The sequence below is a fragment of the Podarcis bocagei genome (assembly GCF_964188305.1).
Source record: "Podarcis bocagei genome assembly, chromosome: 11".
Lineage (NCBI taxonomy): Eukaryota > Metazoa > Chordata > Lepidosauria > Squamata > Lacertidae > Podarcis > Podarcis bocagei.
Genome location: NC_138136.1, coordinates 14,869,720 through 14,897,284, shown reverse-complemented (window position 1 = coordinate 14,897,284; position 27,565 = coordinate 14,869,720). Strand labels below are relative to the sequence as shown.

Genomic DNA, 27,565 nt, shown 5'->3' with positions numbered 1-27,565 from the left:
ATAAACATAATTGCAACTTGTTAGCAAGAGGCAATTTTATGATACATAGCCATTCCAATTTCTAGTTTGTATGAATTGATCTTTTCTTTTTGGCGCCATGTTTTCTTAAGTTCCAATCAGTAATGACTTGAAATAATTGTTTTCCATTGACACTCAGCAATACCATTTCTGTAGCAGAAACTTTATTTTATGAAATTAGGAAGTGTTTAGAAAGTAGCTGAAAAAAAATCAATTATTTATTTGTTACGTTTGTATTAGGCTTTCCTTTTTACATAATTTGTTTTATATGCTTTTCTGTTTATTTAAAAATGAACTATGGTCTTAATTTAAGGATTGAGCTTGGTTGGTACTATTCCACAGTTTGAAAATGTCATGTCATATTTTGATAATATTGTACTGTAACTGTCACACACAATGGGTTTTCTAATGTTTTAACAACTTGAGTATTGCAGTTACTACTCTGTATTGGGGAGGGATCACTGCAATAAATGGGAGTGAATTAACTGTGGTTGCCTAAATCAGCCTATTTTTATTAATAAATTCCTTTCCTCTGGTTTTCAATACTCTTTATTTGAGCCCCACCTAACATGTAACATGCCAGGAAGACCTAAACACTACAAGTTTTTGATATTTCATGCACTGTTTTAAAAAGTGCTTCTGTAACCTGTAGATGAAAAAAAGGTTAAGTAGCATGGCAAAAACGACTATTAAAACGAATATCCAGTTGTTGCATTTGACTGTCCAATAACAGGGTAGGATGGAGCTATAGAAATAATCTCATGTTGCATGTTTAGAAATATTATGAATTTAAAAAATAGACTGTCTTCATCCAGAGTTTCAAGGTCAATATAGCTCCAGAGCTTAGGGCGAGGAAACATGTTGAGAGACAGCTCAAATATACGAGTACAGAAAAACTCCAGCTGGATACAATCGGACATTGTTGAGGGCTCATCATCGAGCCTATTTGTAGCAATGGAGGCAGCAGTGAAAGCATACTTTGCTGCCTCCATTGCATCCTCATTGTGCCATCCAACAGAGCTTTTCTAGGTAGCATGGGGCTTCTTACAGTCTGGACCATTGGGATGTGGGTAGCGCTGTGGTCAAAACCACTGAGCCTCTTGGGCTTGCCAATCGGAAGATCAGCGGTTTGAATTCCTGCAATGGTGTGAGCTCCCATTGCTCTGTCCCAGCGCCTGCCGACCTAGCAGTTTGAAAGCACACCAGCGCAAGTAGATAAATAGGTACTGATGCAGCAGGAAAGTAAACGGCGTTTCCATGCGCTCTGGCTTCCGTCACGGTGTCCCGTTGCACCAGAAGCAGTTTAGTCATGCTGGCCACATGACCTGGAAAGCTGCCTGCGCACAAACGTGGGCTCCCTCTGATTGAAAAGCAAGATGAGCACCACAACCCCATAGGCGCCTTTGACTGGACTTAACCGTCCAGGGGTCTTTTACCTTACCTACAGTCTGGACCAAAGGAGGTGGTAGAACTGACAGCAGCCCCCTATGACTTGTTTGCAAAGCAATTTGAGGACAAAATCACTTACATCCACTGGGATCTTGACTTGGCTACTGCAGCAGATTAATCTCAAGGGGTGCCCAAAGCACTATCTACAGTAATACCTCCACAAACGTCTGCCTTGTCTAGCATCCATTCCGGTGAATATCCGCGGCAAACCTGGAAGTACCGGAACAGGTTACTTCTGGGTTTGCCGCTCGCGCATGCACTAAATTGCGCTTCGCGCATGCGCAGATGTGGCGCTTTGCCCTGTGTCCTTTTCAGCTAGCAGCCGGGGCTCCGGAACAGATCCCGGCTGCAAAATGAGGTACGACTGTAGTCCTGTTGTACTGGATGAGTTTCAGTTAGTAAGGCTTGAGGATGTAGACAAAGGGCTTGGATCAGTCAGGGTGACCGCTTTGCCTTGGACCCTTGCCTCTCTTGGCTGATTAAAAAACCAGCAGTGAGGAGACAGCTGGCTGGGCCATGCAGCTGATTAATGCCTCCTTGTGAGAGTGGGTGGCTGGACCCTGCCTGCTTGAAGAAGGCAGTGGTAAAACAACACCTCAAGAAATTCTCCATGGATTCAGAATGCCTAAGTAATTACCAGCCAGCTCCTCCTTGGGCAAAGTTCTTGAGTCACAGACCTGAACCAGGCACTCCTGGAAGAAACTGATTTTGTAGATCCATTTCAATCAAGAGTTTAGGCCTGGTTCACTACACTGGATGGATGGGAAGTTGCCTGATCTTGATGGGGTTTTACTCTCTCTGAAGGAACAGGAGAACTTCTGGATCATTTGCTGTGGCTTGAGACTCAGGTGGCCTCAGTGGCGCAGATTTCCCAGCTGCACCCCTATCTGGACAGAGATAGTTAATTTCTGTTGCCTATGCCCTGATAACCTCTAGGTTAAATTACTGCCTCTGAAGTCAGTCCAGAAACTTCAGCTGGGGCAGAATTTGGTGGCTAGGTTGCTCACTGGAGCAAGATGGTTTGAGAATATCGCACCAATCCTGCCCGACTGCAGTGGTTGCAAATCAGTTTCTGGGCCTGATTCAAAGTGCTGTTTTTGACCTATAAAGCCCAAAATGGCTCAGGATACCTTAAGGACCACCTCTCCCCATATGAACGGACCCAGACCCTGTGATCATCATCAGAGTCCTTTTTGTGCAGCCTCTGCGAGAGGAGGGTGGCAACATGAGAACGGGTCTTTTCTGTGTTGGCTCCCCGTTTGTCAAATGCTCTTCACGGGAACTCCACATTGAAGCTTCCACTGGCTTTAGGCATTTGAGGCTCATCTGGCGCCTTTATTACATATCTTTTTACATGCCAGGCAAAAACATTTCAACCAGGTGTTCAGCTGATTAACATTCTATGGCTTTTTAAATGTGTTTGTGGGAAACTGGGTTATTGGTTTGTTTTATTGTGTATGGCATTTTGTACTCCCATTTTGTATTTTTCTGTTGTGAACCGCCCTGGGATCTTCAGTTGAAGGGTATACAAGTTTAATACATAATAATAATAATAATAATTAATAATTAATAATAATTAATAATTAGTAGTATTCTGGATAAGCCAAGGGCATTTATAAGCCTAGTCCATGTCTTGAGTTGTGTAAAGTTAATCAGAAATTAACCCCATTCAGGAACACACTCCCCGACTCCAAAATTTGGACACCTCCTCAAGTAACTACCAGATGAAACTGGGGGAATATCAGATGATCCTGGAGGAATATCACAGGTAGGACAAAAAGAAAATAGGCATCACATCTTTGTTCCTAGGATTTACTAGCTGAAGAGGTACTTCCTAATGCAGGTGTCATTTCTGCATATGGATTCTTACTGATATTTCCCGAAATAAATTGTTTTAACATCCAGTTAGGCTGATAACCATATTTTCAGGTAGCAATAAACCTTATAAGCTGTGAATGAAATGGGTGGTGGGGTTTTGCTTAATATCCCAAAAGCTTTTTGCATTGGGTAGCGCAGATTCTCTCAAGTGCTTATCTAGGCAAATTCTCTATGCTGTTAATAACTGATAAAGAGACTTAATCCTCTGTCTAATCTTTCATGTTATTAAACGGCTTAATTGCACTTCAAAGATTCAGCACCTATAGCCAATTTTGTATATATTTGTGTGTATATAAAGTTAGGATTTTTCCTCTTGTCCAGTGAGCAGTTCTGGATACTGGCACTGGACCTCTTTCTTTACTTTAGATAACTGTATCTAATCTGTCTGCTATTTATTTGCTTATAGAAAAACCAGTCCAAATACATATGGGTAAGCGCGGTATTGTTCTCCAAACAATTTCCCAAGCCTCTGTTCCCCATCCCCTTCTAACTATTTACCCGTACATGAGAGGACTTGCCCTTTTAACCACATGACAACTAAGGCTTCATGGGAATCTTTGCCAAGGGACTTAAATAACATTTTTAAGCCTCTCCACACTTTGTTTTGTTTACAACCAAAGACCACAAAACAAAGCCCCATTTAGAACTCTGTAATGGAGCATGCATTAAAATGCAAGCCAAATGAATATAGCCATTCATTTCACTACAGTTAGCGAAAAGGACAATATTTCAGATGAAACAGGAAGTTTGTTGAACATCTATCAAATGGTCTCTACACCAATTAAGTAGATAAGATGTGTCTTATCAGTAGCTGCAATAAAGAAAGCTGCTTTTAAAGATGACACCACCCGTAAGCCATGCCGGCTTAGCAAAAAGCCACAAGATGCTATTTGCAAACCGTAATAATTGCTCTGGTTTACCTTTTCCCTTTGGAGGCAGAGCAGCTGCATGGGAGAAAGATGGCTGGTCCCTTCCTCTTAGGAAATGACCTAATAGCAATTCTGAGGCCCAGTAGGTTTGGTAAAGAAAGTGTAAATGGTTCTCTTGGCAAGCTGAAGGTTGATATTCGGTGGTGGGGAACCTCTGGCACTTAGTGCAGTGTGAAAAGAAAGCAGCTGTTTGAAATAATTGGCTTTACTCCCAAGAAGCTGGTGTCTCTCAGGTGGTTAAAGAACACAGCTGAAACCTGACTGCATGAATGGAGAGAGAGAAAGGCAGCTGTGGCTCCCTTTTCCACACAAAAAGCAATTTCCTCTTCTCCTCACAAGGTGTGCCATTTAAATGGGACAGAATGACTGTACTTAGGCCCTGTTTTTTCCCAGAGAAAAAGAAAATGGAAGAGAAAGGCAGTTCTTCTGTGTCCCTCTCTCCTGAGCAAGCAACTCTCCCTGCTTATGAAGTGCAGTGTAGGAGAGATTAATGGCCGCCCTGAGGCTGGTTTTTACCCCCTCAGGTAAAAGCAAAATGGAAGAGAGGTGTGGCAGTGTTGTTTTTTTGTGAGTAAGCCACGCCACTGATGAGGGGCAGGATCGGAGTGCGGCAAGGACTGGGTGGCATCCTTGAGGCCTGGTCTTGAGGTAAGAACAAAATGGAGAGGGGTGGCAACTTCCAGGTTCCCTCGTCTCTTGAGGCGGCTGCCGCTCCTCCCTCTCTCAAAATAAAAAGTGGGGCTGTTACTCTGTTTGACAATGGCATAAGAAAGGAAAAGGGCATTCATTTGGTAAGCTGTCTTTTGTTGCAGTTAGCTTGCTTCCTGCAGCTAAAACTTGTACGCAGGGTTTTTTTGACGCCGGAACTCTCTGGAACTCAGTTCCGGTACCACAATGGTGGGCACCATTGCCCTTCTAAGAGAACAAGGGAGGCAGGTGTTCATCGTGAGGTGTTTAATTTTGGGCAAGTTTCCTAAAAGATAGGTGAAAACTTCACTTTTCAAGATTTTGCAAGCTCAACAAGTTTGCCAGAAGCAGCTCATTTGTCTCTGAATTTGAAATGTGGCATAACCCTAACCCTGTACTTTCCAAAATAACAGAAAAGGCGCAAGGCTGGTGATAATTTTATTCCTCTTAGCCTCTGCCTTCCTGCTTATGTAGTTCTCCCCTGTACCCACCATTATGAAGGGCACGGGTGCAAAGAAATGGCATCGCCAGTACACTGTCCTCAGCATTAGGAAACAGAACCAGAGACGGACAGTAGTATGGAGGCAGGAGTTTGACAGAATAGCAGTAAAACATTATTAATTTGCAGGTCATTGAGTGCCACCTTATGGCCAGACAGAATATTCTAGAAGGGAAAGGCTATTAAAGAAATCTAGCGGTGGTGGTGGTGGTAGTAGTAGTAGTAGTAGTAGTAGTAGTAGTAGTAATTTATTTATACCCCGCCCATCTGGCTGGGTTTCCCCAGCCACTCTGAGCGGCCCCAATTGAGCGTTAAAAACAATACAGCATTAAATATTAAAAACTTCCCTGAACAGGGCTGCCTTCAGATGTCTTTTAAAAATAGGATAGCTGCTTATTTCCTTGACATCTGATGGGAGGGCGTTCCACAGGGCGGGCGCCACTACCGAGAAGGCCCTAATCCATTTCGGAGGTCCGGTTGTAAACCAAAACAGGTTGTAACCCAAGGTTCTTTCCACCCTTCTATGTTAAAGATTTTATATTTATTTGTAGGTTATTTATAGGTTTTATATTTATTTGTAAAGATTGGGTAAAATGTTTTGGCATTATGAGTGATGTGCCTGGGACAAAGAGATTTGCCCATATTGTCCAAATTTTAAAAGTTGTGTAAGTAAATGGGTTTTTGAATGTGTAAGAAATTTAGTTTATCTTTTAAAAGAGGTATTACTTTCATAAGAATACTGTCTATTTCCACATTCTCCAGCTTATTCCATTGGATTCCCTCATTACCAGACATTAGGTCTATCATATTGCTTAGTTGACACGCATTATAATAAATGTTTAAGTTTGGAAGTCCCCATCCTCCAACAGTTGGGTGCTGATACAGCAGGGATTTTTTAAATGTGTGTTCTATTTGATTGAAATACAAATGTATTAATTTTTCTTTGCCAATTGGACATGTGGGCTGGTGGGATCCACACTGGTAGGGTTTGGAATAAAAATAATAACTTCGGAACAATATCATTTTGGTTGTGGCCAGTCGGTCCATAATAGAAAGTTTCATTTCCCCCCAGCACCGCCTATCTATGTTTATTGTTTTCCATACTTTGCCATAATTTGTCTGATATAACAAAGAGACTGCTCAGAGATAGTTTCCATATTCTGTGACAGGTCTAGGTGGTTGTTTTTTTATTATTATTACTTCTAGGCTGAGCCCTAGTTAAGTCATAAAGGAGATGGCAGACTAAGGAAGCAGAACTTGCTTAAAACATGAAGCGGTATTTATTTTACCAACTGTTTTTGTGACAATTTCCAAGGGGTTAGCTGTTTTCATTTGTCTTTAAGATGCCACAAGACTCTTTACTGTTTGTTTGTTTGTTTTTTTGTGTGAATATTGGCTAAGTGGATTTTTTGTGTGGAAGGAAAACTGCTTTTCTGTTGGTGGCCAGTGTTCTGTTGGGAGGGTGGTTGTTGTTCTCCAGTGGGTTGAGAGGTGTTGTGTTGTGAAGTTGTTGTTTGTTCTGATTTGTCTTGTTGTTGTGTGTGTTGAAAATATTCCTTCAGGCGTAAACGGCGAAAAAATGCTTCCAAGTCCCTGTAGAACTGAATCATGTGTGGGGATTTGGCAGGGCAGAATGACAGTCCGCGTGAAAGGACTGATTCCTCTGCTGGGCTGAGTGCTTGCTGTGAGAGATTGACAATATTGTTGATCTTGTTTTGATTAGTAGCCTGTAGGTTGGAAAGGTTAGAGTGTTACTTGTTTTTCTGTTTTTTCAGTAGCTCCAGTTGAGAGTGGTAAATGTTTTGTTTTGTGTATCTGAAGAAGTGTGCATGCACACGAAAGCTCATACCAAGAACTAACTTAGTTGGTCTTTAAGGTGCTACTGGAAGGAATTTTTTTATTTTGACTATGGCAGACCAACACGGCTACCTATCTACAACTGCTTTTCTGTTGTAATTTGTTTGCAATGAAGGTGGAGTCAGTGCTTACAGAGGTGCTGGTGCATTCATCTGTTTGGGAGATATTCCTTCGATCTGTAAACCCTTCTGAATTCTCAGGGCCAAACTACACTTTATGTTAGATAATCTGATGGGATGTGAGCTTGTTTTCAACGGCTGCAGTATGGCAGGCTCCAGTCAGGACTGGGACTGCAGCACTGAGTAATGGTGGATTAAATCGTCCCTGCCCCTCCACACTGGGGACCTAGTTAAAATTGTGCCTCTAAGCCAGGGGTCAGCAAATGTTTTCAGCAGGGGGCCGGTCCACTGTCCCTCAGACCTTGTGGGGGGGCAGACTATATTGGGGGGGGGAATGAATGAATTCCTATGCACACTGGGAAGAATGGGGTGAGGGAAGGGCAGGCGTAATAAAATAAAATAAAATAAAATAAAATAAAATAAAATAAAATAAAAGTGTGCATTAAAGCAGGGTGGGGAAGGCTCAACAGACAAGCTTACCCACTACCACACTGCTCATCCTCCCGCCACCCCCCAACACACACACACACACAGAGAGAGAGAGAGAGAGAGAGAGAGAGAGAGAGAGAGAGAGAGAGAAAGACCCACAATTGCTCCACGGAGAAAAAGGCAGCAAGTTCAATATGCAGAGAACGGCCAAGGCGAAGGAGGGATGGTGGATCCAGAGGCCGGGGGGGAGGGGCTGGAAGAAGAGGTGAGGGGGGCAAGTAGTCCTCCTCCCCACCCTACCCCCAGCCGCCTTCTCAGTTTGCCATGTGCCTCATTCGCTGAAGGGCTGGCAGCAGTGGTGCGAAACGGGTTTCCTCCCTGCCTTGAGAAAGAGGGCACTGAGCTTACATTCCCAGGAGCTGCCACTGCCGCCGCCACCACCACTGTTTCTTCTCGTGAAGTGGGTAGGCAAAGCGAGCTGCTCTGCTCTGCTCTCTGGCCCACAGGAGCACCAGGGCTGCAATGGCAGCGGGAGGAAGAGGCCGAGTGGTGGTGGCTCTTGCTAATCAAACGCCGCTGAAGTAAACGAGGTGTGGTGTTTGATTGGCAGAGCCTTTGCCGCTTGGCCTCTTCCTCCCATCGCCACCGCTGGGAGTCTTGGCTTCGCAGTGGGTTCTTAAATGGCCAGGCGGGCTGCATCTAGGACCCAGGCAGGCCGGATCTGGCCCAGGGGCCATAGTTTGCAGACCCCTACTCTAAGCTATTCAGCACAGGAGAGAAGGTCTTGCTGAATCATGGACTGACTACCTAATCATGACCAGCAAAGGGCAGGAGAATTGGCTGAAACAGGGAATTAAACTAACAAAATGGGACTGTAGCCAAGTGAGTTGTACAGTGGCACCTTAGGTTAAGTACTTAATTCGTTCTGGAGGTCCGTTCTTAACCTGAAACTGTTCTTAACCTGAAGCACCACTAATGGGGCCTCCTGCTGCCGCCACACCACCAGAGCACGATTTCTGTTATCATCCTGAAGCAAAGTTCTTAACCCAGGGTACTATTTCTGGGTTAGCAGTCTGTAACCCGAAGCATATGTAACCCGAGGTACCACTGTACTGAAGGGTATTCTCATTGAATTTGATGGAACTTGGCCGATTGTGTCCATTAATTTCAGTGGGTGTACTCTATGATGTCATGGTAGGAAAAGAAGCCTAGGTAGGTACGGCTTTGTAAAAGAATAGAAGGATCTCTTTTCCTCTGGAAAGAGCAGAACTGATGATGAAGTAACACGTTGACTCAAATGTTCTCAAGCACAGCCTCCTGTCTTTTGTGGTCTGCCTCCTGCTGGCTTGTGGGCTTCCCAATGGTGTTTAGCTGATCACTGTGAGAATAGGATGTTGGAATCAATGGGCCTGTGGTGTGATGCAGCAGCGGTATACAGATACACAAAGGAGAAACGTAATTCTTCAAATGCAATATTCAAAACTATTGAACATTGGTTTTTTAAATAACATAGCACCAGGGACATTTCTTGCACAGCCTCACTAAAGGTGAGAATTGTGGGGAAAGCTGCTTTTTTTTTTAGTAGGTCAGAAATTCTTTGCGTAATGAGGAAAGAGATCTGGATACTTTCATTATTCCCCTTCAGTTAGTAGGCATTTTTCTCCAAATGCCTGGACAAAGCAAGGCAGTTACCAGAAAATAGGTTTTATTGCAGGAAAGGTGGTGTTGTATTAGTACAAAGGCTTACAAAACAATACCCCCTTTTCTCAAAACAAAAATTGTAATTTACAATGTTTTCTTACTTCCATAAAGAAAATACAAAGTGAATGCAGTGTGTGTAACGTGTTGCTAATCTTTGGTCAGCACAGGAGATGCCTGGAAAAAAACCCAGATTTGGCATGTGCTTTGGGTTGTTTCAGATGTGAGGTCCTTTTACATTGCATATTACAGGTACCAGCTGTCGTTTGTTAGCACCATGGTGACATACACTTATTAAAACATAATGGCACAACATTTTTAAAAAAATACTAAAAGTAAACTAAATGCCAACTTGTTGTACAAAAGTAATTCTTATAAAATAGGCTATGATAAAATGAGGCATATTGTGTATAACTACAGTATTAATGAAAACTCTTAATTGGTTTCAAATATGCATTTTTTCTTTCTTTTTTCTGTGCAGCATGAATAGTGTACACATATGGCAGCCCTGAAGCAGCTCAGTCATATTTATTTCAGCATTAATCCAAGCCAGCACCATACAGAATGAGGCATCAGGTGTTCCCTTCTAAGAATATAAGGTTTGTTTTCAGCTGCCCACGGTAATGCAAGTATGTAGAGCACCTTTAGTTTGTGGTGAATGAGGTGTTGTGTGACATTGAGGTTATCAGGAGAAAATACAGTACGGTTTGGCCTGCAATTGGTACCACAAGCAGTCCAGGTATTTTGCTACAGTGGTTGAGTGCCACCTTCCATTATTAGTAATTTCTGAAATGGAATCTAGTCCTCAGGGCAGTAACATAAGCATTAGTATTGAGGCTTATGGTTTCTGGAATTCTGATCACAGTCACTGATGATAAGGCATGGCTTAAATACCCTACTTGGAGGGGGAAGGATGTTTTGACCCTCCGGAAATGTAATACAGTGCTCATTCGCCTTCATGATATTTTAAAGAACTGCCTTTATGCTTTGTGGGATGACTGGCACAATAGTGAAAGGACACTTTTTGGGGGGAGGAGAATCTCTTGGTTTCTCTTTTTTGAAAAGAAGAACCTCTTACCTGTAATAGTTCAAATTCATAAAATCTCAAGGAAAAACAGGTGTGTTTTCCTTTTTTTGTGTTAACGTAGTTTGCTAAATTCTCATATATTACTGCATTAAAAATAAATAAAATCTCTATTTTTTAATTTAGGAACTATAGCAAAATACCCAACGTGCTAGACTGCTAATAGGAAAAAAGTAGCTCACATTTTGTGCCATATGCTGACCTCTTGAGCACCAGTATACTTTAAACTGAGGTTATATGGAAGTTACAGTAACCATGATTGGCATTGTAGTCAAAAGCTTTGGCCACGGTAAAGTCAAAGGGCCGTTCTGCAGTCTTGGACAGGATGGGAGGACTCAGAGGTTTCTGTCCCCGGTAGTTTTTGGTACTTTTGAAAAAGTCATTGTCTCTCTTTAAAGCTTTCAGAAAGCGAAGTATGTTCAGATGTATAAGTGCATGAATGGAAGTGAATCATTCATGAAGTGGAGCGAAGGAGTGGAGGTTTTAGTAGAGTTCAATCCAGAGCCTCATTTTAAGAGCTTCTCCAAGCTCTCCTAGGAGGTAGTTGTCCTCATTGCTTTCTTCCAGTTTCTTTAGCTCATTCTTTTTGTAGAGAGGAACGCTAGCAATTTCCAGTGCGTAAGTGCCGGCGATTGCCTTTTTCTTGGCAATCTGAAGGTAACTCAGCCCATCCTTCTGGTGTATCCGGAAGATGTTGTTATGATTACCAAAGGAAATCAGATAGCGGATGTGGTTTGTCAGGGGCTGAATTGCAGGAATGAGGTCTAGGATGTGTTCTTTATTGCTGAGCCCAGACACATTGAATCTCATCTTCAGCGGGTGGTCAATGTCCAAACTTTCCAAACTGATCTATAAACGAGAAGTGAAAATGAAAGTATAGGCAAACCCCATGATCTGTCTTGTTTATACCGTTCTTACAGCTGTTAATTGGTCCAATTTACCAAGTTTGCTGATCACACTAAATTGTTCAGGGTTGTTACAACAGAAGGAGATTGCAAAGAGACCTCACAGGACCTCTCTGAACTGAGTGATTGAACTGCATTTGCGATTTTGCTGCCCAGTGAAAACAGAAAACTGATATTGTAATGCCATTACACAAATCTCTGGTGCATTTGGAATTCTGTGTACAGTTCTGGTTGCCATATCGCAAAAAAGGATGGTGTGGAATTGGAAAAGGTTCAGAACAGGGTGACCGAAATAATCAAGGGGGAGAGCAGCTCCTCCATGAGGGTATGTTATAACATTTGGGACTTTTGTTAAGAGAAAAGGCAAGAAAGAGGTGCCATGACAGAAGTTTATAAAATTATGCATGGCATGGAGAAAGTGGCTAGAAAAGGGGTTTTCATGAAGGACAAGGCTTTCAATGGCCCAGTTGCTGGAAACCACAGAAGAGGAGAGTGCCCTTCTGCTCAGCTCCTGTTTGCAGGTTTCCCACAAGTGTTTGGTTGGCTACTGTGAGAACAGGACGCTGGTCTAGGTGGGCATTGGCCAGATCCACCAGGCTCCTCTTATGTTTTTACCACCACTCTGGTTATTGCATGTCAAATACGCAGGCACTGGCTTATACCAGGAAGCTGCATTTCAAGAGGCTGGCTATACAAATTGGGGCGTTTGCCACAGTTACAGCTAGGGGTGACCTTTACAGACAAATACAAATATGAGCATCTGTGCAATACAGTGGTACCTCGGGTTAAGTACTTAATTCGTTCTGGAGGTCCGTTTTTAACCTGAAGCACCACTTTAGCTAATGGGACCTCCTGCTGCTGCCGCGCCGCCGAAGCACGATTTCCTGAAGCAAAGATCTTAACCTGAGGTACTATTTCTGGGTTAGCGGAGTCTGTAACCTGAAGCATATGTAACCCGAGGTACCAATGCATAGAGATTAGTTTGAGTAAAGCTATACAACGTGGTAGAGCCTAAGAAATGTTCATGAACATTCTTTATCACAGCAGTTGATGGAACAGGGAAGGGTGGTCCAGTATGGAGCCCAAGGGCTGCATGCTGCCCTCAGAAACATTTGACACCTGCTGCCTTCCCAAAACCAGGTTAAATGTGGTGCTGGGATTTGGGAAGGAGGGTCTTAGATTGCTCCCATATCCTTCCCTAGGCCTACTTAGTGCTGGCCCAGCTTTGGGAAGGAAGCAGGATGGCTCTAGGTCCTGGTCAGATTCTCATACCTCCTTCCCAAAGCCTGGTGCCTTTCTTAGCCACCCATGAGAAGACAGCACTGGGGCTCACCCTGTGCACGCCAAAGCACTGTACAGCTCATGGATTCTGTGTCAAAGTACTCTTGCGGCTCACTTGGTGTGAAAAGTGGGGACGCCCTCGGATAGGGTAACCAAGAAATTCCAACCCTTCCCCTAGTTTGATAGGAAAAAGCTAGCTACCTCAATTGGCCAAATCTATTCAACTTAGTTTAGGAACAGAAAGTGTAAACTAGTTTAACTCTACAGTTCTTGCTTACCTCATTCAGCTCAGTTTGATTGAGACTTCTTTTCTTCCTGCTGTCTTTTTTGGAGTAGCCATTAATCTTACACTCATAACATGCTTCAGGAGACAAAGCATTCTCTTCATCCCCATCTAAGGGCAGATACTGGCCTTTATTAAACCCCATACCTGAGACACAGTGCCTGTTGGAAGAATATAGCAATTTTAATACATGAGAATCTAAACCATCATGTGACATTTCCACTTCCTCAGTATGGAATCATGGCAAACCATATACTACTGAAAACATTCTTAAAATTTGGTTTCTGTTTTGAACATAAACAAGCGGTCTCTGAAGAAAGGTGAAAATGATACTCTGAGGTGAGACACAGGGCATCTTTGCAGAGTATTATACCTGGCTATTTCTGCAGCAATCTTCTGGCAGAAGAGAAAATATTATCTCTAGGTTTGGGCACAATGCATTTAATCCTTGGCTAGTCCACGTTAGTTCACTGAGGAAGAAAACAGACTCTATCCAGGATATCAAAAGTACTACAAAACTGTTCTGTTGTATAAAGTGAAGAGAGTAGCCACACTTTTAATATTGTCTAATATGGGGCTTGATGGTGGACAGGCCTTGGTGGGTGCTAAGACAAATTTGATAAGAAAAGCAGAATGGAGCCAGTTGACTTTATAACTGGCTGGCAGAATTGCTAGAAGGTCCCTGGCAGAAATCAGTATTAAGATTTAAGCAAGAGCTGCTTGCTGGTGGGATGGACCAGTTTGCTAGCTTCCCAGCAGGTGGACCATTGCTGCTTACCAGAACAGGTAGGGGTTGTGGAGCCAATCCAACACTCCTACCAGTGCATTTGCACTCCACTGACCTCTCTGCTGCGTTGCCTTCTTCATCCCAGTGAGCATCACTAAACAACCTGCTGGGAAGCTAGTGTTGTAGCTTTGCCCCAACTGGCAAGAAGTATCTGGATTTTAAGACTTGTTGGGAGTGATGTAGCTGGACACCTAGGCCTGTGTCTTTGTAAAGGAGCAGAAGATCTCAGTTGCCCTGTAGTGTCTCTTATTGCTGACTGTCTAAAGGCTGTCCTAATCTCCCAGCCACTTCAGAAAGGAAAGTGTGAAAATTATGCTTCTTGTTCTCATATAATCAATCAGAAATAGTGTGTTGATAAAATACTAGATAACTAGAACACATTTGCTAACAATTTGGGCTACCTGGGCCTTCTAGAAGATTAGCATTATAATAAAACATAGATGCTGGCTTGTGGGAATCACCAGCAAATACTCACCCTTGCCCAACTCTGTAATATCCAGGTGGGCAACCACAAAGATAACCGCCTTCTGTGTTGGAGCAACCGTAATTGCAGGGGTTCTTAGTGGATGAACATTCGTTTACATCATGGCACGCAGCTGAGAACTGATCAAAGGAAAATCCAGAGGGGCAGGCACATTTGTAGCTTCCAAGAGTGTTGTAGCATGAAGCTGAACCACAAATACTAGGATTTGAGCATTCATTTTCATCTGTTGGACAAATGACAACATTTTTTATTTTTTTTAAGGTATACAGAATTTATTAACAGGACAATAGTAGTAAAACAGTAATATAAACAGGTTCTCAATTTCAGATTTTAAAGATTGGAACAGGAAAGTGCTCTTGTCGTTTTAAATAGCTACAAGATAAAACATACTTCAGTACGGTAGTGGGGTAAATATCTCACCAGCAGTGTGAGAGGGCAAACCCCCCATCTATTGTGCTTTCTTTGACTCTTCCCACCATAATTATTGTTTTGCTCTCCCTCAGCACCTACAAATGCATAGTTCCTTGAATGCAGACTATAGCTAAAGGTGTTCTTTGGCAACACAGAGCTGTTTCCATTAGCTGGCTGCAATCCTATAATCTATGCCTCATTAGTGCCACCTACTGATCTCTGCTGCCCTGCTGTTTAGTCCCTTCGTCAGAGTTTTGGAAACTGAAATGTTGAATTTGAGATTTTGGAATGATCTGCTTGTGAAGTTTTGTTTTCTTACCCACACATTGATTCCACTGATAATGCTGAACATATCCTTGTGGGCAGCCACATCTGTAGCCACCAAGAATGTTTTGGCAGCCATGTTGACACCTGTGGTTTCCTTCACACTCGTCCACATCTGTAAAGAAATAATGCGGTAGATATAAGAAGAAAAGGGAGAGCTGCAATTCTATACAGACTTGCCTTACAAGTTCCATCAACTCAGTGGGACTTATTTTTAAGCAAGTATGCAATAGGAATGTGCCTTAACAAAATTTCTTCATAGAAAATTGGAGTTGGTAGTAACCCTTTTGACCAACCCTTTTCACCCTCACTGGGAAGATTCTAAATCTTCTCCTAGAAATACAACCCCCTGGATTTTAAAGGATACCTGTTCCAATATCTCAAACAATCATATATTATACAGTCACATAACTGCTAAAGTTCCAGTGTCTCATTGACTTATTCTTGCAGCTAGGAGGTGTTTACTGATGACATTTTAATGGATATTTGAACATTTCATTCTTCTTTTCTTACATTAGATATGCTCACTGCCTTCATAATTTCCTTAAGTGTTTAAAGTATTTACCACCTTCATTGTCCTTTGAAACATCTCTAGTTTGTTCTTACTTTTCTAAAAATGTTGTGACCAGAACAGGGCTCAGTAATCCAGCTGCATTCTAAGTAGCACAGGGTAAAATACTATCTCCTGTGTTCCACTTAGCTGCAAAAGGCCCTTCAAATTCTAAATTGCATTTAGAGGCTTCTTCCACGAACAAGAACTCTCTTCTGCTTCGAGAAGGGCTGTTAGCAACTTAGTGGAAGAGCTTTGTGTGAGAAAAGTGCACTGAAATCCAGATATGATCTTCTGTTTATGCAAGTCTGTTTCCTATCTGCTGCCCCCACTTCCAAATTTTTAACTAGGTATGATTTAAATCTCTTACATGTGTGCATAACAAGCACTAATGGCTGGAATGGGAACAGTTCCCCACTGTAAAACTACTTTAAATCCTCAAGCCTTGATTAACAAATCAAATCTTGCTTTCCAATGGGGAACTTTTTGCGATACACACACTGCAATGCAATCCCAGATACCTGATTATACAAAGCCTTCCGCTAGTGCTTGTACAGAAGTTAACTGAAAAGAGCCAATAACTGAAAGCATTTAACTCAGGTTCTTTGGACCCAACCCAGAATTTGAGATCTGGTGCATACATAATAGTGAAACTTAAACATTACTGAAAACACGGCAGTGGCAAACATATGAATAGATATCACAGTGATTGCTTTAAAATATTTGCTTCAAAATATTGCTTATAAATGTTTGCTTAGAAATATTCACCCAGCTACTTAGAACTAATAGAGCAAAAGGTATAACTAATGGAATACTTATGCTGCTGTCTCATTAGACTCAACTAGCTGCCTAAGCTAAGGCATTCAGATTTTGAATGTTGTGTTCCAATGAAGTCCCATAATAAACCTGTCTATGCTCTTACAAATTTATAGTATAAGCTCAGTATGTAATATGTAAATGTAAATAGGACTATGATCTTACACCGTCTGCAAATATATCATCTACAAATAACTTTCAATGTTCAGATTTTACCATCACAGTTTAATCCAGTTGAGTCTAGAGAGAAACCTCTCTGGCATTCACAGGTAAAACTTCCAGGAGTATTCTGACAGATTCCTTTTGATCCACAAAGTGAAGGCTGTGATCCACATTCATTGTTATCTAAAAAGTTAATCATTCTTATGAATCAGATTGAAAAAAGAGATCTAATACAAATATAGAAGTATATGGCAATGGATATATACATGCTTGAAACTTGCACATTTCTATAGCTATCAACATAGCACATGGTATTGACTAGGGGTTCGGAATATGATAGATTGTGGGAATTATCTGCACCCACAGTGCTACTGCCAGATGCAAACTAAATAGGGGGTTCTCTTTTGAAAATATTTCATTCCACATCATTAACTTTGATTTAAATCCGCAAGGTGTGTGCTAAAGGTCAAAGAAGATTATGGACATTTGATATGCCAATAAAAAATACTTTTGAATGTAGTTTTAAGCAACTGTAACTTCAAGTCAGCTTTTAATAATGCTTTACTCCTTTGTCTCTGTGTGGTTACATTTACATTGTAATATTCAGCAACTGCATAAAAATCCTCAGTGAGTGCTTTTTTCATTTCTTCTGACATTTTTCTTTATCTACACCCCCCCTTGAACTTCTAAGTAGTGCAGTGATGACAAATATCTTTATACAGTTGGGTGGTTGTTGTTTAAAAAATAATAATTCTACACAGATCAGATAAAAAAATCAGGCAATTAATGTGACTTGTTTTTATGAACGAAAATTCAATATTTCAATTGAACTTACCAATACAAGCCGTATGATGTTGTGTGAAACCCGGTGGACATTTACATGTGAACCCTCCCAAGGTATTGACACAAAGGAACTGGCAGTTGTGCTGCTTAGTTTGACATTCATCAAGATCTAAAAGTGAAAAAGAGGTAAAATGTATTATGTTCAAAATGAAAGCAGAATAGTTATTTACTAACAAATTATGTATATAACAGTCAGGAAAATTATGATTTCCTCTTAGTTACAAGGCTCTTTTACATGCTTACCCCATGCTTGGCTTGAACGGTGAAGTATAATTCTATAATTAAGAAGCAAAGCAGAGCTGGCTGCCTTTACCCAACTTGTCAAGACCCTACCTCTGTTTTAGTCAGTCTCAGATACACCTGGACAGTTTTGTGCCTCTGTTCCTTCTAGGGAGCACTGCCCAAGCCGCCTCTGCCTGCAGCAGAAGCATGTAAAGGCTCTTGCAATATACAATTGAACATACTGGGTTAAACTACACCTTTTTTATACAAAAAAACAAGCAAAAGCCTTGGTCTAGCAGGCCACTTTTATTCTAAAGGAAAAGCAGCAGTGGGGAACGTACTCCCAGTCCAGACTGGGACGCCACATCCAATTCGCTGCCAAAAATTCAAGTATTACACAAGAAGGATTTAACAAATAAAAGCAACCCATCAAAGCACTCAGCCACTAACCTCTACAGGTTTTTCCATCTTCTTGCAGGATATAGCCACGCGGGCAAGAACACTGGTAACTTCCTTCACTGTTCTTGCAGATAAAGTTGCATGGTTTGGGAGACTGGGAGCATTCATCAAGATCTAAGTAGGATAATGAACTATTAGTAATTCAGTTTCTTGCTGGAAATAATATCTAAAGATACAAAGAAATGACTATTCCCCCCCACCCTCATATGGGAAATATTGAAAAGAAAAACAGGTGTGTGCTAAAAGCCACCTTGAACACTATTTGGTATAAAGATGGGATACACATTCAGTCAATAAATGCACAATATGGGTGAATCTTTCTCCTAACATCCGTAATATTACTATATTTCAGGATAGCACCAATATGACCTCTGCTTCCTTTCCTAACTCCCAGATATGGGTCTGATATGGAGTGGGATTGGTCTGCTTAGACAGCGATAGCAACCCCTGCGTCACACACACACAGCTCATTTGTAAACCAGTTGTTACTGTCCCACAGCTTAAAGGGGGAAATTGCCACTTAGGGCTATGTGGCCAGAATTTTCCCCATTTTGTACTGCAAAGTGTTCATTCACTTATGTAACGGAGCACGAAGGAAGGCTATAAGGCTGTTTTAAAGTCAACCAAAAAGAATGAATTTGAAGTCGGTGGTAAAACTTACCCACACAAGAAGTACCACTAATATCAGTGGTGTAGCCAACTTTACAAAAGCATCTGAAAGAGCCCATGGTGTTGATACATTGACCATGCCTACATAGACTTGGCATGACTTTACACTCATCGATATCTGTGGAATAACAGGAGATATTTCAAAAATAACATTTCTTATTGTAGCATAAGAGACTAAGGATGCAATCCTGATGTGGAGCATAGTCTAATTGCCTCATTCTGCACACTACTGGCAGGGGGAAAGGAGGCTGGACAAACAGTATTTCATGCCAAGAAACAGCCCATTTTGCCTCCCATTTCCTCCCCCCCCCCCATTGTCTCCCTTAGAAGGATAAATCCTATTATGCTTGGAATGTCGCCTCAGAAACCATAAAACTGCACCTTTATTTGCTTAAGAATGTATTACACAATTTTTCAAACAAATTATTTATCTTTCAACCTGATTGTCAAATTGAGTATTAACTTTCATTGCGTTAAGTAGAATTTGTAGGCTTGTCACACAAATACCAAACCATTTACCTAACTACTTACCAATTTAACTTAACAGAATTCATATCTGCCCCGCATCAGTGAGCATAAATTGGTTGGAATGAATAAAATTTGAAAACTACAATACTGTCATACCTCATGTTACATTTACTTCATGATACGTTTTTTCAGGTTGTGTCCTGTGGCGAACCGGAAGTACCGGAAAGGGTTACTTCCGGGTTTTGCCGCTCGCGCATGCGCAGAAGCACCAAATTGCGCCACACACCTGCCAGATACCTGCGGGCTTTTCATGTTGCGAACGGGCCTCCAGAACAGATCCTGTTTGCAACCAGAGGCACCACTGTAGTATATGGTAGGTGGCCCATTTTGCATGTCACATGGTTTATATTGAAAATAAACTATGAGTAGCATGCCAGCAGGGCACATTGCAGATATCGCAGGCACTCCACTCCTCCCTCGTTCCTACTGCTCCTGCTCTGCTAGGAAAGGAGCCACGGTCTGCTTTGCCATATTGTCCGAAAGTGGGATTGCTGTTTGCGTCCCTTGGACAAAAGAAACTAGATCTCCATTCAGAGTGTTCTGCTAAGAGAAACTGCTGCGCAGTTGTGTTTAATTTACACACTGTCAACATACGCCACAAAATCACAGAATTTTTGGTTTGCAGAAAGCTTTCTGTCTGTTATTTTTAACTTTACAGTTAGCCATCTACTCCTGTTTCAGAATAAAATACTGTTCAGCAAATTAGGAAAAATCAAATAAGACCCATTTATCCCACTTATCTATCAAACAGTACCTCGTCCATCGGTGGTGTACCCGGGACCATGTGGGCAAAGTTTCTTGTACTGGGTTGTTCCTGGGAGTGGGCAAACCTCGCACTGATTGCCCCAGCCTCTGCCTCCATCACAACAGCACTCTGATTTTGTGACAAGGTTTCGGCTGCTAGAAGCCATCTGGCACATTGTCTGCAAGACTTCAGCAAAGCAGAAACCTTCACGGTTATCTGTGAAGTGAATGTGAAGTAGCAACATACAGATTAGAACAAGGTGCACGTCCTTGCTTAAACCATTTATTAGGTGCTCTTTAGCAATGGTTCTAATAGTGGCTTAATGTTTAGCACAATCAGCTTTTATTTGCATTAATACAACATTTACATATATTTCTAGAGTTGACATGAGGACTTCTGTTGTGATGGTAGTGTAATAACAACAACAACAACAACAACAACAACAAATATGCCACAATTGTAATTTTTCCAGGTTAAATGCCTGGGAAGAAAAGGGTACCATATTCTATGGACCCATTTTATCCAATTAGCCAGCAAGTCCTTTTCCAAATTATCATACTTCATCACAGAATACTACCTGAAAACCAACAAATCTATTTTATTAGAATTATAAACTGGTCCATTTTTTGTACCCTGATGTGGTTTTTCAATACATAATCATAAATACCACTCACAAAATACTATTTCATTTTAATACTACATACATGTCCATAAGTTCTGTAAGCCAAAATTCAAATATACTTAAGTAGTAACAATAAGGTTACTACTAAACAGGTAAACTGATGTTTACCTTCCTTGTTTTTATGCATTTTATTCATGTAACGATTTTAATACACAGTAAGATTACATTGGCATTTATTTACCAAATTCGTAAGCAAAATGTGTAAGGTAGATATGTTGGAATCTAAATGTTAATTATGAAATTTAATAGCTTTATCACCATCAAAGATCATTCTCTCAGAAAACTATAGGCATGCTATATTAATCTGTGTCCTGAGCACTAACTCTTAGCAATTTGATGGGGGAATTCCAGTCTGTATCCTGAACAATTGAGCAATATTTACAGTATAGCTCTTGCAAAAGTACACCTCTCTCTTGACATATGACAGGATAGCTTGATAGTAGGGCAACCCTGAAAATGGAACATTGCATGCATGAAAGGTGTTAAATCACTACTTGATATAGTATCTCCAGCTAATTTAATTAGTTTTCTCTCAAACCATCTGGTATTTTATTTTTATTTTTAACGATTTCCCTTCCTTGTAGATAAGACAGATACAAAAGATTTTGTTTCAGTCAACTACCACTTATATCCAAACTGGCAAAGATTTCTTAAACAGAAAATAATGGACTGTAGGTTTACTTGCCAATGCATTCAGTTCCAGATGAACTTGACTGGAAACCATCATTGCATTCACACCTGTAACTTCCAATAATGTTGACACAGTGGCCATTTTCACAGATACCTGGCTTGGTGCGGCATTCATTTTCATCTTTATCACAAATACAGAAACCAAAAATAAATATGTACAGAATCGCAACGCAAGTTAAATGATACTAATACAATCAACAACTTAAGATCACTCAGTTGGGTTTCCCCTTCCTCCTCTAAGGAATATGCTAACTGAGGCTGCAGAAGGACAATAATAATTGGAGACTGATAGTGTTGCTAGAAATAAGTCTAAGATCTAGGAGCCTGATTTCCTCTCTGTAATAATCCAATGCTATGGTGCTGAGGGTTCTCCTAGAAAACCGATAGGAAGTAAGAAACGTCAGAATTAATGCTGTAAACTCCCAGCTTATGCTCAGCATATATGAGGCACGGGGAGAAATTCAGTTCAGTTCACAATTTAACGGGAAGACTACATAATTCGTACTTCCCAAAGCAATATGCAAACTGAAATGCAACTGTCCTTCAAAATTCACACTTCTCTCAATTTTGTGATGACGCTTTCCAACCAAAAAATGAGCACACATTAGAAGTGTGCATCAAATCCATAGGTGAGTGAAAGGAGCATACAAAAAAATCCTAATATCAGGGGCACTGCTTGAATATATATGGACGTTAGTGCACATAATAGACACTTTTTTGTATGCAGTGTTGCCTAATAATAGATCAGAAAAAGTCATAATATACATTAACTTTTATTCATAACAGTCACTAGGTAATACAGGAATACTGAGTTAAATAGGCTCCAGTTTTTTTCTTGAAGCACCCTATCTTAATACCTACCCATGCAACCTTCTCCATCTGGTCTGCGGGTCATTCCAGGAGGGCAGATGCACATGAAAGTTCCTATCAGATTTTTGCACATCATACCTCTTGATTCACAGTCGTGTAGACCTTCTGCACATTCATCAAGATCTTTAAAAAAATAACCAAGGAATGTATATGCTTAGAACATCAATCTACTATTTGTTCCGGGGACAATGTTCTGTCAGTAGAGTCCTATACATATGCACCCCAAAGTAAACAGCACAGATGGGGAAGGGTAACTTTTTCTGAAATGTCCATTATAATAATAATAATATCTGCTTTATATACATTATTTACACAATGGGCTGCACATGATTGGTTAATTCTGGAATTCTACTGTAAGCCAATCAGGTTGTGGATTCACTTATATCTGGAGCATGATTGGGTGGTTCCTACCAACCAATCATACTGCTGCATTGTTCTTGGACCAATCAGACTGCTGCATTCTGAATCCTATTGTTCTAGGACCAATCAGACTGCTGCAGTTTGGATCCTACTCAACTCAGTACATAACAACCTATTTCTGCTTTTGTCCACTAGAGGCACAAGTAAGCCCAACAAAACTGGCAAGCGAAATTAAGGCAATGAAGGCACAAAGGGGTGCAAAGCAATTCAAAGTGGCCAAAGCACTGAAAGGTGCTTTCTTCTTGTCTGTGTTAAGTAAAATGTTGGTGATACATTTTGAAATAAAAAAACATTTTCCTATGAAAGATCATTTAAAAAAAACACAAAAAACATCCATACCTTTGCACATTTTTTGGTCCTCTCTTAATTCATAGCCCACTGGACAGGTGCATTCATAGAAACCATATGTGTTTATGCAGCGAAAAGCACACAGCAATGGGTTTTGCACGCATTCATTTATGTCTGGACAAAATAGAAACAACATCAGTGTTATCCAGTCCTTAGAAATCTTCTTCCAAAAAATAAAAAACAAACAAGCCACTCTTTCTTATTTTTACTTCCCTTTGGCGGTAAAGGGAATCGGAAAAAGATTCAAAGCAGGTTAGTTGCCCAAATGTAGTCAGAAGATAAAACAAATTATAATTTACCTTCGCAGTTCATCATTGGCCCAGGTTCAAACCCGTCAAGGCAATTACATTCAAAGCTACCAATAACATTGGAACACGTGCCATTTCCACATGGATTACCAATTGAACATTCATCGGTATCTAGGGTGTAACAAGCAAAACAAACTTTTGAAAACTGGGATGCAGGTCAAGTTCATGAAGTTTTAAAGATTACAATGCATGAAATAAACAGATTTTACGTATGGCTTTGAATCAGCACACACCTACACAACGCACTCCGGTGTAATCTAGCTTGTATCCCAAAGGGCATTCACAACGGAAGGATCCATCTGTGTTTATGCAGTGACCGTTGGAACAAATGCCTGGGCTCTCAAGGCATTCATTGACATCTAGATACAAGAAAGTAGCATCAAATTATTTGTACAGTTCTGTTTTCCATCTCGGAATTCCTTTATTATAACATACACATTTTATTGGACAGTAATAGAATTCCCTTTACCCTCCCAAAGAGGAATAAATGAATAAAAAGGAAAGAATTATTTCTTATGCCAAATCGTGGACAAAATAAATGAATTATTAAGGACATTTGCTTTGGTTCTCTGATTAACAATTCGTTCACAGTGATAGCAGCAAAGTTATAGAAAACTTTCCCAGTGGAGATCTGCCAGACACCCTCACTCCCTGTCTGTAGACAGTTGCTGAAAATGTTTTAAACTTCAGATGGTTTGTATTTTGTGATTTGTTGCTTTAAACAAATGATTTGGTCTTTTTTTTTTAAAGAAAAAACTTGACATACAAAAAATTGAGCTGCTGCTCATTTTGTGTTTCAGTGCTGTTGTTTTTAGTACAGGCAGCGAACATTTTAGGTGAGTCTGATAAGTGCGCAAATGCCCACATGTGCATTGTGTCAAACCCGGAAGTGACCCGAAAACATCACAAAAAGTGGCGGAATGAGGCAGGGGCGAATGGCATGTTTGCAGGCTTTTTCAATGGTGTTTCAAATATATGCAATTTCATTTAAACCCGTGGTGCCTTGGAACATAACCCCTGGAGTTGCCTGTATTGTAGTGTTCTGTATTGTTTCAGATTTCTATTTGATAGTATTTTAATTTGTCGTAAGCCACTTTGGTTGCTCTAAACCAGTGATGGCCAAACTTGGCCCTCCAGCTGTTTTGGGACTACAACTCCCATCATCCCTAGCTAACAAGGACCAGCGGTCAGGGATGATGGGAACTGTAGTCCCAAAATAGCTGGAGGGCCAAATTTGGCCATCACTGCTCTAAACAGAACTGGATATATATTACCATATTGGCTAGTACATAGAGTTTAAATCCTGTGGGCTGCATCTACTATCCTAGGCCAGAGAATGTTGGAGTATAATTCATTAAGGAACTAAACAGTTTTTAAGTGATATCAAAGTAAAGCCAATACCTTCTCGTGTATCATCAATCCCAGGTATAGTCCCGTGACCAAACGGACACAAATCCTGGAAGGCAACTGCACGAGAACGTTTTTTGGAACAGCAGCACCACAAAGGGAATAAAAATAGCAATGATTATACAGCTGACTATGGCCAATTAAAGCAATAACAGGCACACACATACATATACATATATGATTTTCACAAGTGCTACAAAAGGAGGCCTCCACCATTTTTCTTCCATATCCGAATACTGCATAATAAGTGCCACATCCATAAAGTAATCGTTAACTATAGCTGTAATCAATATTCAGTTTTTAATATAAGCCAATAGCGAAACCCCAAAGACACCGATTGCTTTACTGGATTTTAACACATGTTTAGCCAGCTCCAGTTTCAGTGATGATATTGGTTCCATATACACCATACATTTAAAGCACATCTCCTCCCTTGCCCCAAAGATCCATTCCTTGTATAGTAATCCACAGTTAGTCAATAGAGAAGGTAGAGGGCATTCTCAGTAGTGGCGCCTGCCCTGTGGAACATCCTCCCATCAGATGTCAAGGCAATGAGCAACTATCTTACTTTGGAAAGACATCTGAAGGCAGCCCTGTTTAGGGAAGTTTTTAATGTTTAATGCTGTATTGTGTTTTTAATATTCGGTTGGCAGCTGCCCAGACTGGCTGGGGAAACCCAGCCAGATGGGCAGGGTATAAATTATTATTATTATTATTATTATTGATTCCTGAAACCACTTACTTAGAGTAGCTCCACTGAACTATTGGAAATTGGATCAAGTATCTGGTTGGACAAGTAGAGGCTCTATATGCCAGTTGTTTTTTTACCACTGCCTCTTGGAAGCCAGCTACGGCTGGGCAATACCTGGTTTTCAACATCACGATATATCACCACCTAAACATAACAATATCTCGACATTTATCTGCAGTGGCAGAGGGTCCTGCCAAACCTCCTTGCAGTGGTGGAGGGAGTGCTACACTTCCCCACAGCAGCAGAGGGCCTTGCCATGCCTCCCCACAGTGGTGGAGGGCCTTAAAATGTAAGGAAGTAGTAGATTTAATAAAAATATTAAATAAACCTCCATATAACATATTTAATATGATTTCAACTAATTTAAGAGTAGTTTAAGTGAGTACTAGTCAAGTTGCATCTGCTTCCCCACTCAGAGGTCTAAGTGGAATCTGTGCCTGCATAAGCCCCTCTGAGTTCAACTAAACTTACTTCTACTTTCCTGGGAACTTTGACCAAGCCATGGGCGTGGTCCCTCCTGGATTGTTAGCAGGCTCTGCATAATTAGCTGAGCTCTAGGTGCAAAGATACTGGTAAAGCTGAGTTTACTGGTTTGTGTGAGGGCTTAGTCTTATCTCTTGCAGGTTAGGAGGGAGGAGGGAGAGAGCAAACAAAGCAGGAGTCTCGGTGCCTGCAAATTATCTGCAAAGTATCACTAAGGTGGGGACAAGGGTGGCGCTGTGGGTTAAACCACAGAGCCTAGGGCTTGCCGATCATAAGGTCGGCAGTTCGAATCCCCACAACGGGGTGAGCTCCCGTTGCTTGGTCCCTGCTCCTGCCAACCTAGCAGTTCGAAAGCACATCAAAGTGCAAGTAGATAAATAGGTATCGCTCCAGCGGGAAGGTAAACGGCGTTTCGATGCACTGCTCTGGTTTCTCAGAAGCGGCTTAGTCATGCTGGCCACATGACCCGGAAGCTGTATGCCGGCTCTCTCGGACAATAAAGCGAGATGAGTGTTGCAACCCCAGAGTCGGCCACGTCTGGACCTAATGGTCAGGGGTCCCTTTACCTTATCTCTAAGGTGTACCACCTGTACCGCCACCTGGGAAGCTGTTAAGTCTCCACCTTTTGCTCACCTGTATATTGCCTTGTTGCAACACTTATCACAATGTAATTTCCAATACTGTTATTCAAATGTATGGCGATTTATTGCACAGCCCTAAAGCCAGCGTATATTTTTTCTTTACCTTTTTCTTCCTTAGGACAAAGTTCGCAGGGATCACCCCATCCTTCTCCTGGCATCTTGCTGCAGCAGCACTTTGCCTTGGTGGTGTTAAATGCTTTCGGCACAGAGCACTTGCCATTCTCAAAGTTAGTGAAGCAGAAGCTTTGTCGTGTATCTAGGGGGGAAAGCAAACGCCACAGAATTACTTTAGACACTGGGTAGCTGGGTAAGTGAATCAAAATCAAAGGAATGGTTTCACTTCTCACTTGCGTGGGAATTCCTGCCTGAACCTCTATCAGCAGGAGGCATTATTTTATAATGCCTTTTCCATGCACTGAAGCCCTTTCAGTCTGCTTATACTGGGCGTGGGGAAACCTCTGAGCAGGAGTTGATGGAGAACATTTCAGACCCACCCACCCCTGAAAATTACTTTTGTAGTGAAAATATTTTTATCCAAAAATGGCGTAGTTCAATTTCTTCCCCACCCACCCCACATTATCCTTCAAACCCGCTCCATCCATCCATCTACCCCATAAGTCTTTTAATTCTCATCTGTATCTCCTTCAAGAATTATTTGACAATTGAACAATCCCACACGTGTGCTAAGTCAGCCTGTGGATTTTTGTACAGCCAGCTTTCATCCATGTGGGGGAAACTCAAGACATTTAAAGCATGGCATCTAGTAGGCTCAGTGTAGTATTTTGTTTGTTGTTGAATTAATCTCACTCTAATATTGCAGGTGGCTGTTTAAAAGTCATAGGGCTCTTG

At 41.3% G+C, this 27,565-nt stretch overlaps 1 protein-coding gene across 2 annotated transcripts in view; it reads right to left on the bottom strand.

Annotated features, from left to right (window-relative positions):
• Positions 1-9,553: 9,553 nt before the first annotated feature.
• FBN2 (fibrillin 2) overlaps positions 9,554-27,565 on the bottom strand; it is a 134,515-nt gene continuing 116,503 nt past the window's right edge. For both annotated transcript variants that reach the window (XM_081213502.1, XM_081213503.1), the window contains 16 exons: positions 26,820-26,972; positions 24,836-24,901; positions 23,668-23,793; positions 23,426-23,545; positions 23,118-23,240; positions 22,350-22,481; positions 21,484-21,609; positions 20,126-20,332; positions 18,836-18,961; positions 18,166-18,288; positions 17,486-17,602; positions 16,705-16,833; positions 15,118-15,237; positions 14,379-14,610; positions 13,112-13,277; positions 9,554-11,496 (listed from right to left, as the gene is read on the bottom strand). In XM_081213502.1, coding sequence (XP_081069628.1) covers positions 11,131-11,496; positions 13,112-13,277; positions 14,379-14,610; positions 15,118-15,237; positions 16,705-16,833; positions 17,486-17,602; positions 18,166-18,288; positions 18,836-18,961; positions 20,126-20,332; positions 21,484-21,609; positions 22,350-22,481; positions 23,118-23,240; positions 23,426-23,545; positions 23,668-23,793; positions 24,836-24,901; positions 26,820-26,972 — 2,432 coding nt within the window. In that variant the 3' untranslated portion in view covers positions 9,554-11,130. The remainder of the gene's footprint in view (positions 11,497-13,111; positions 13,278-14,378; positions 14,611-15,117; positions 15,238-16,704; positions 16,834-17,485; positions 17,603-18,165; positions 18,289-18,835; positions 18,962-20,125; positions 20,333-21,483; positions 21,610-22,349; positions 22,482-23,117; positions 23,241-23,425; positions 23,546-23,667; positions 23,794-24,835; positions 24,902-26,819; positions 26,973-27,565) is intronic.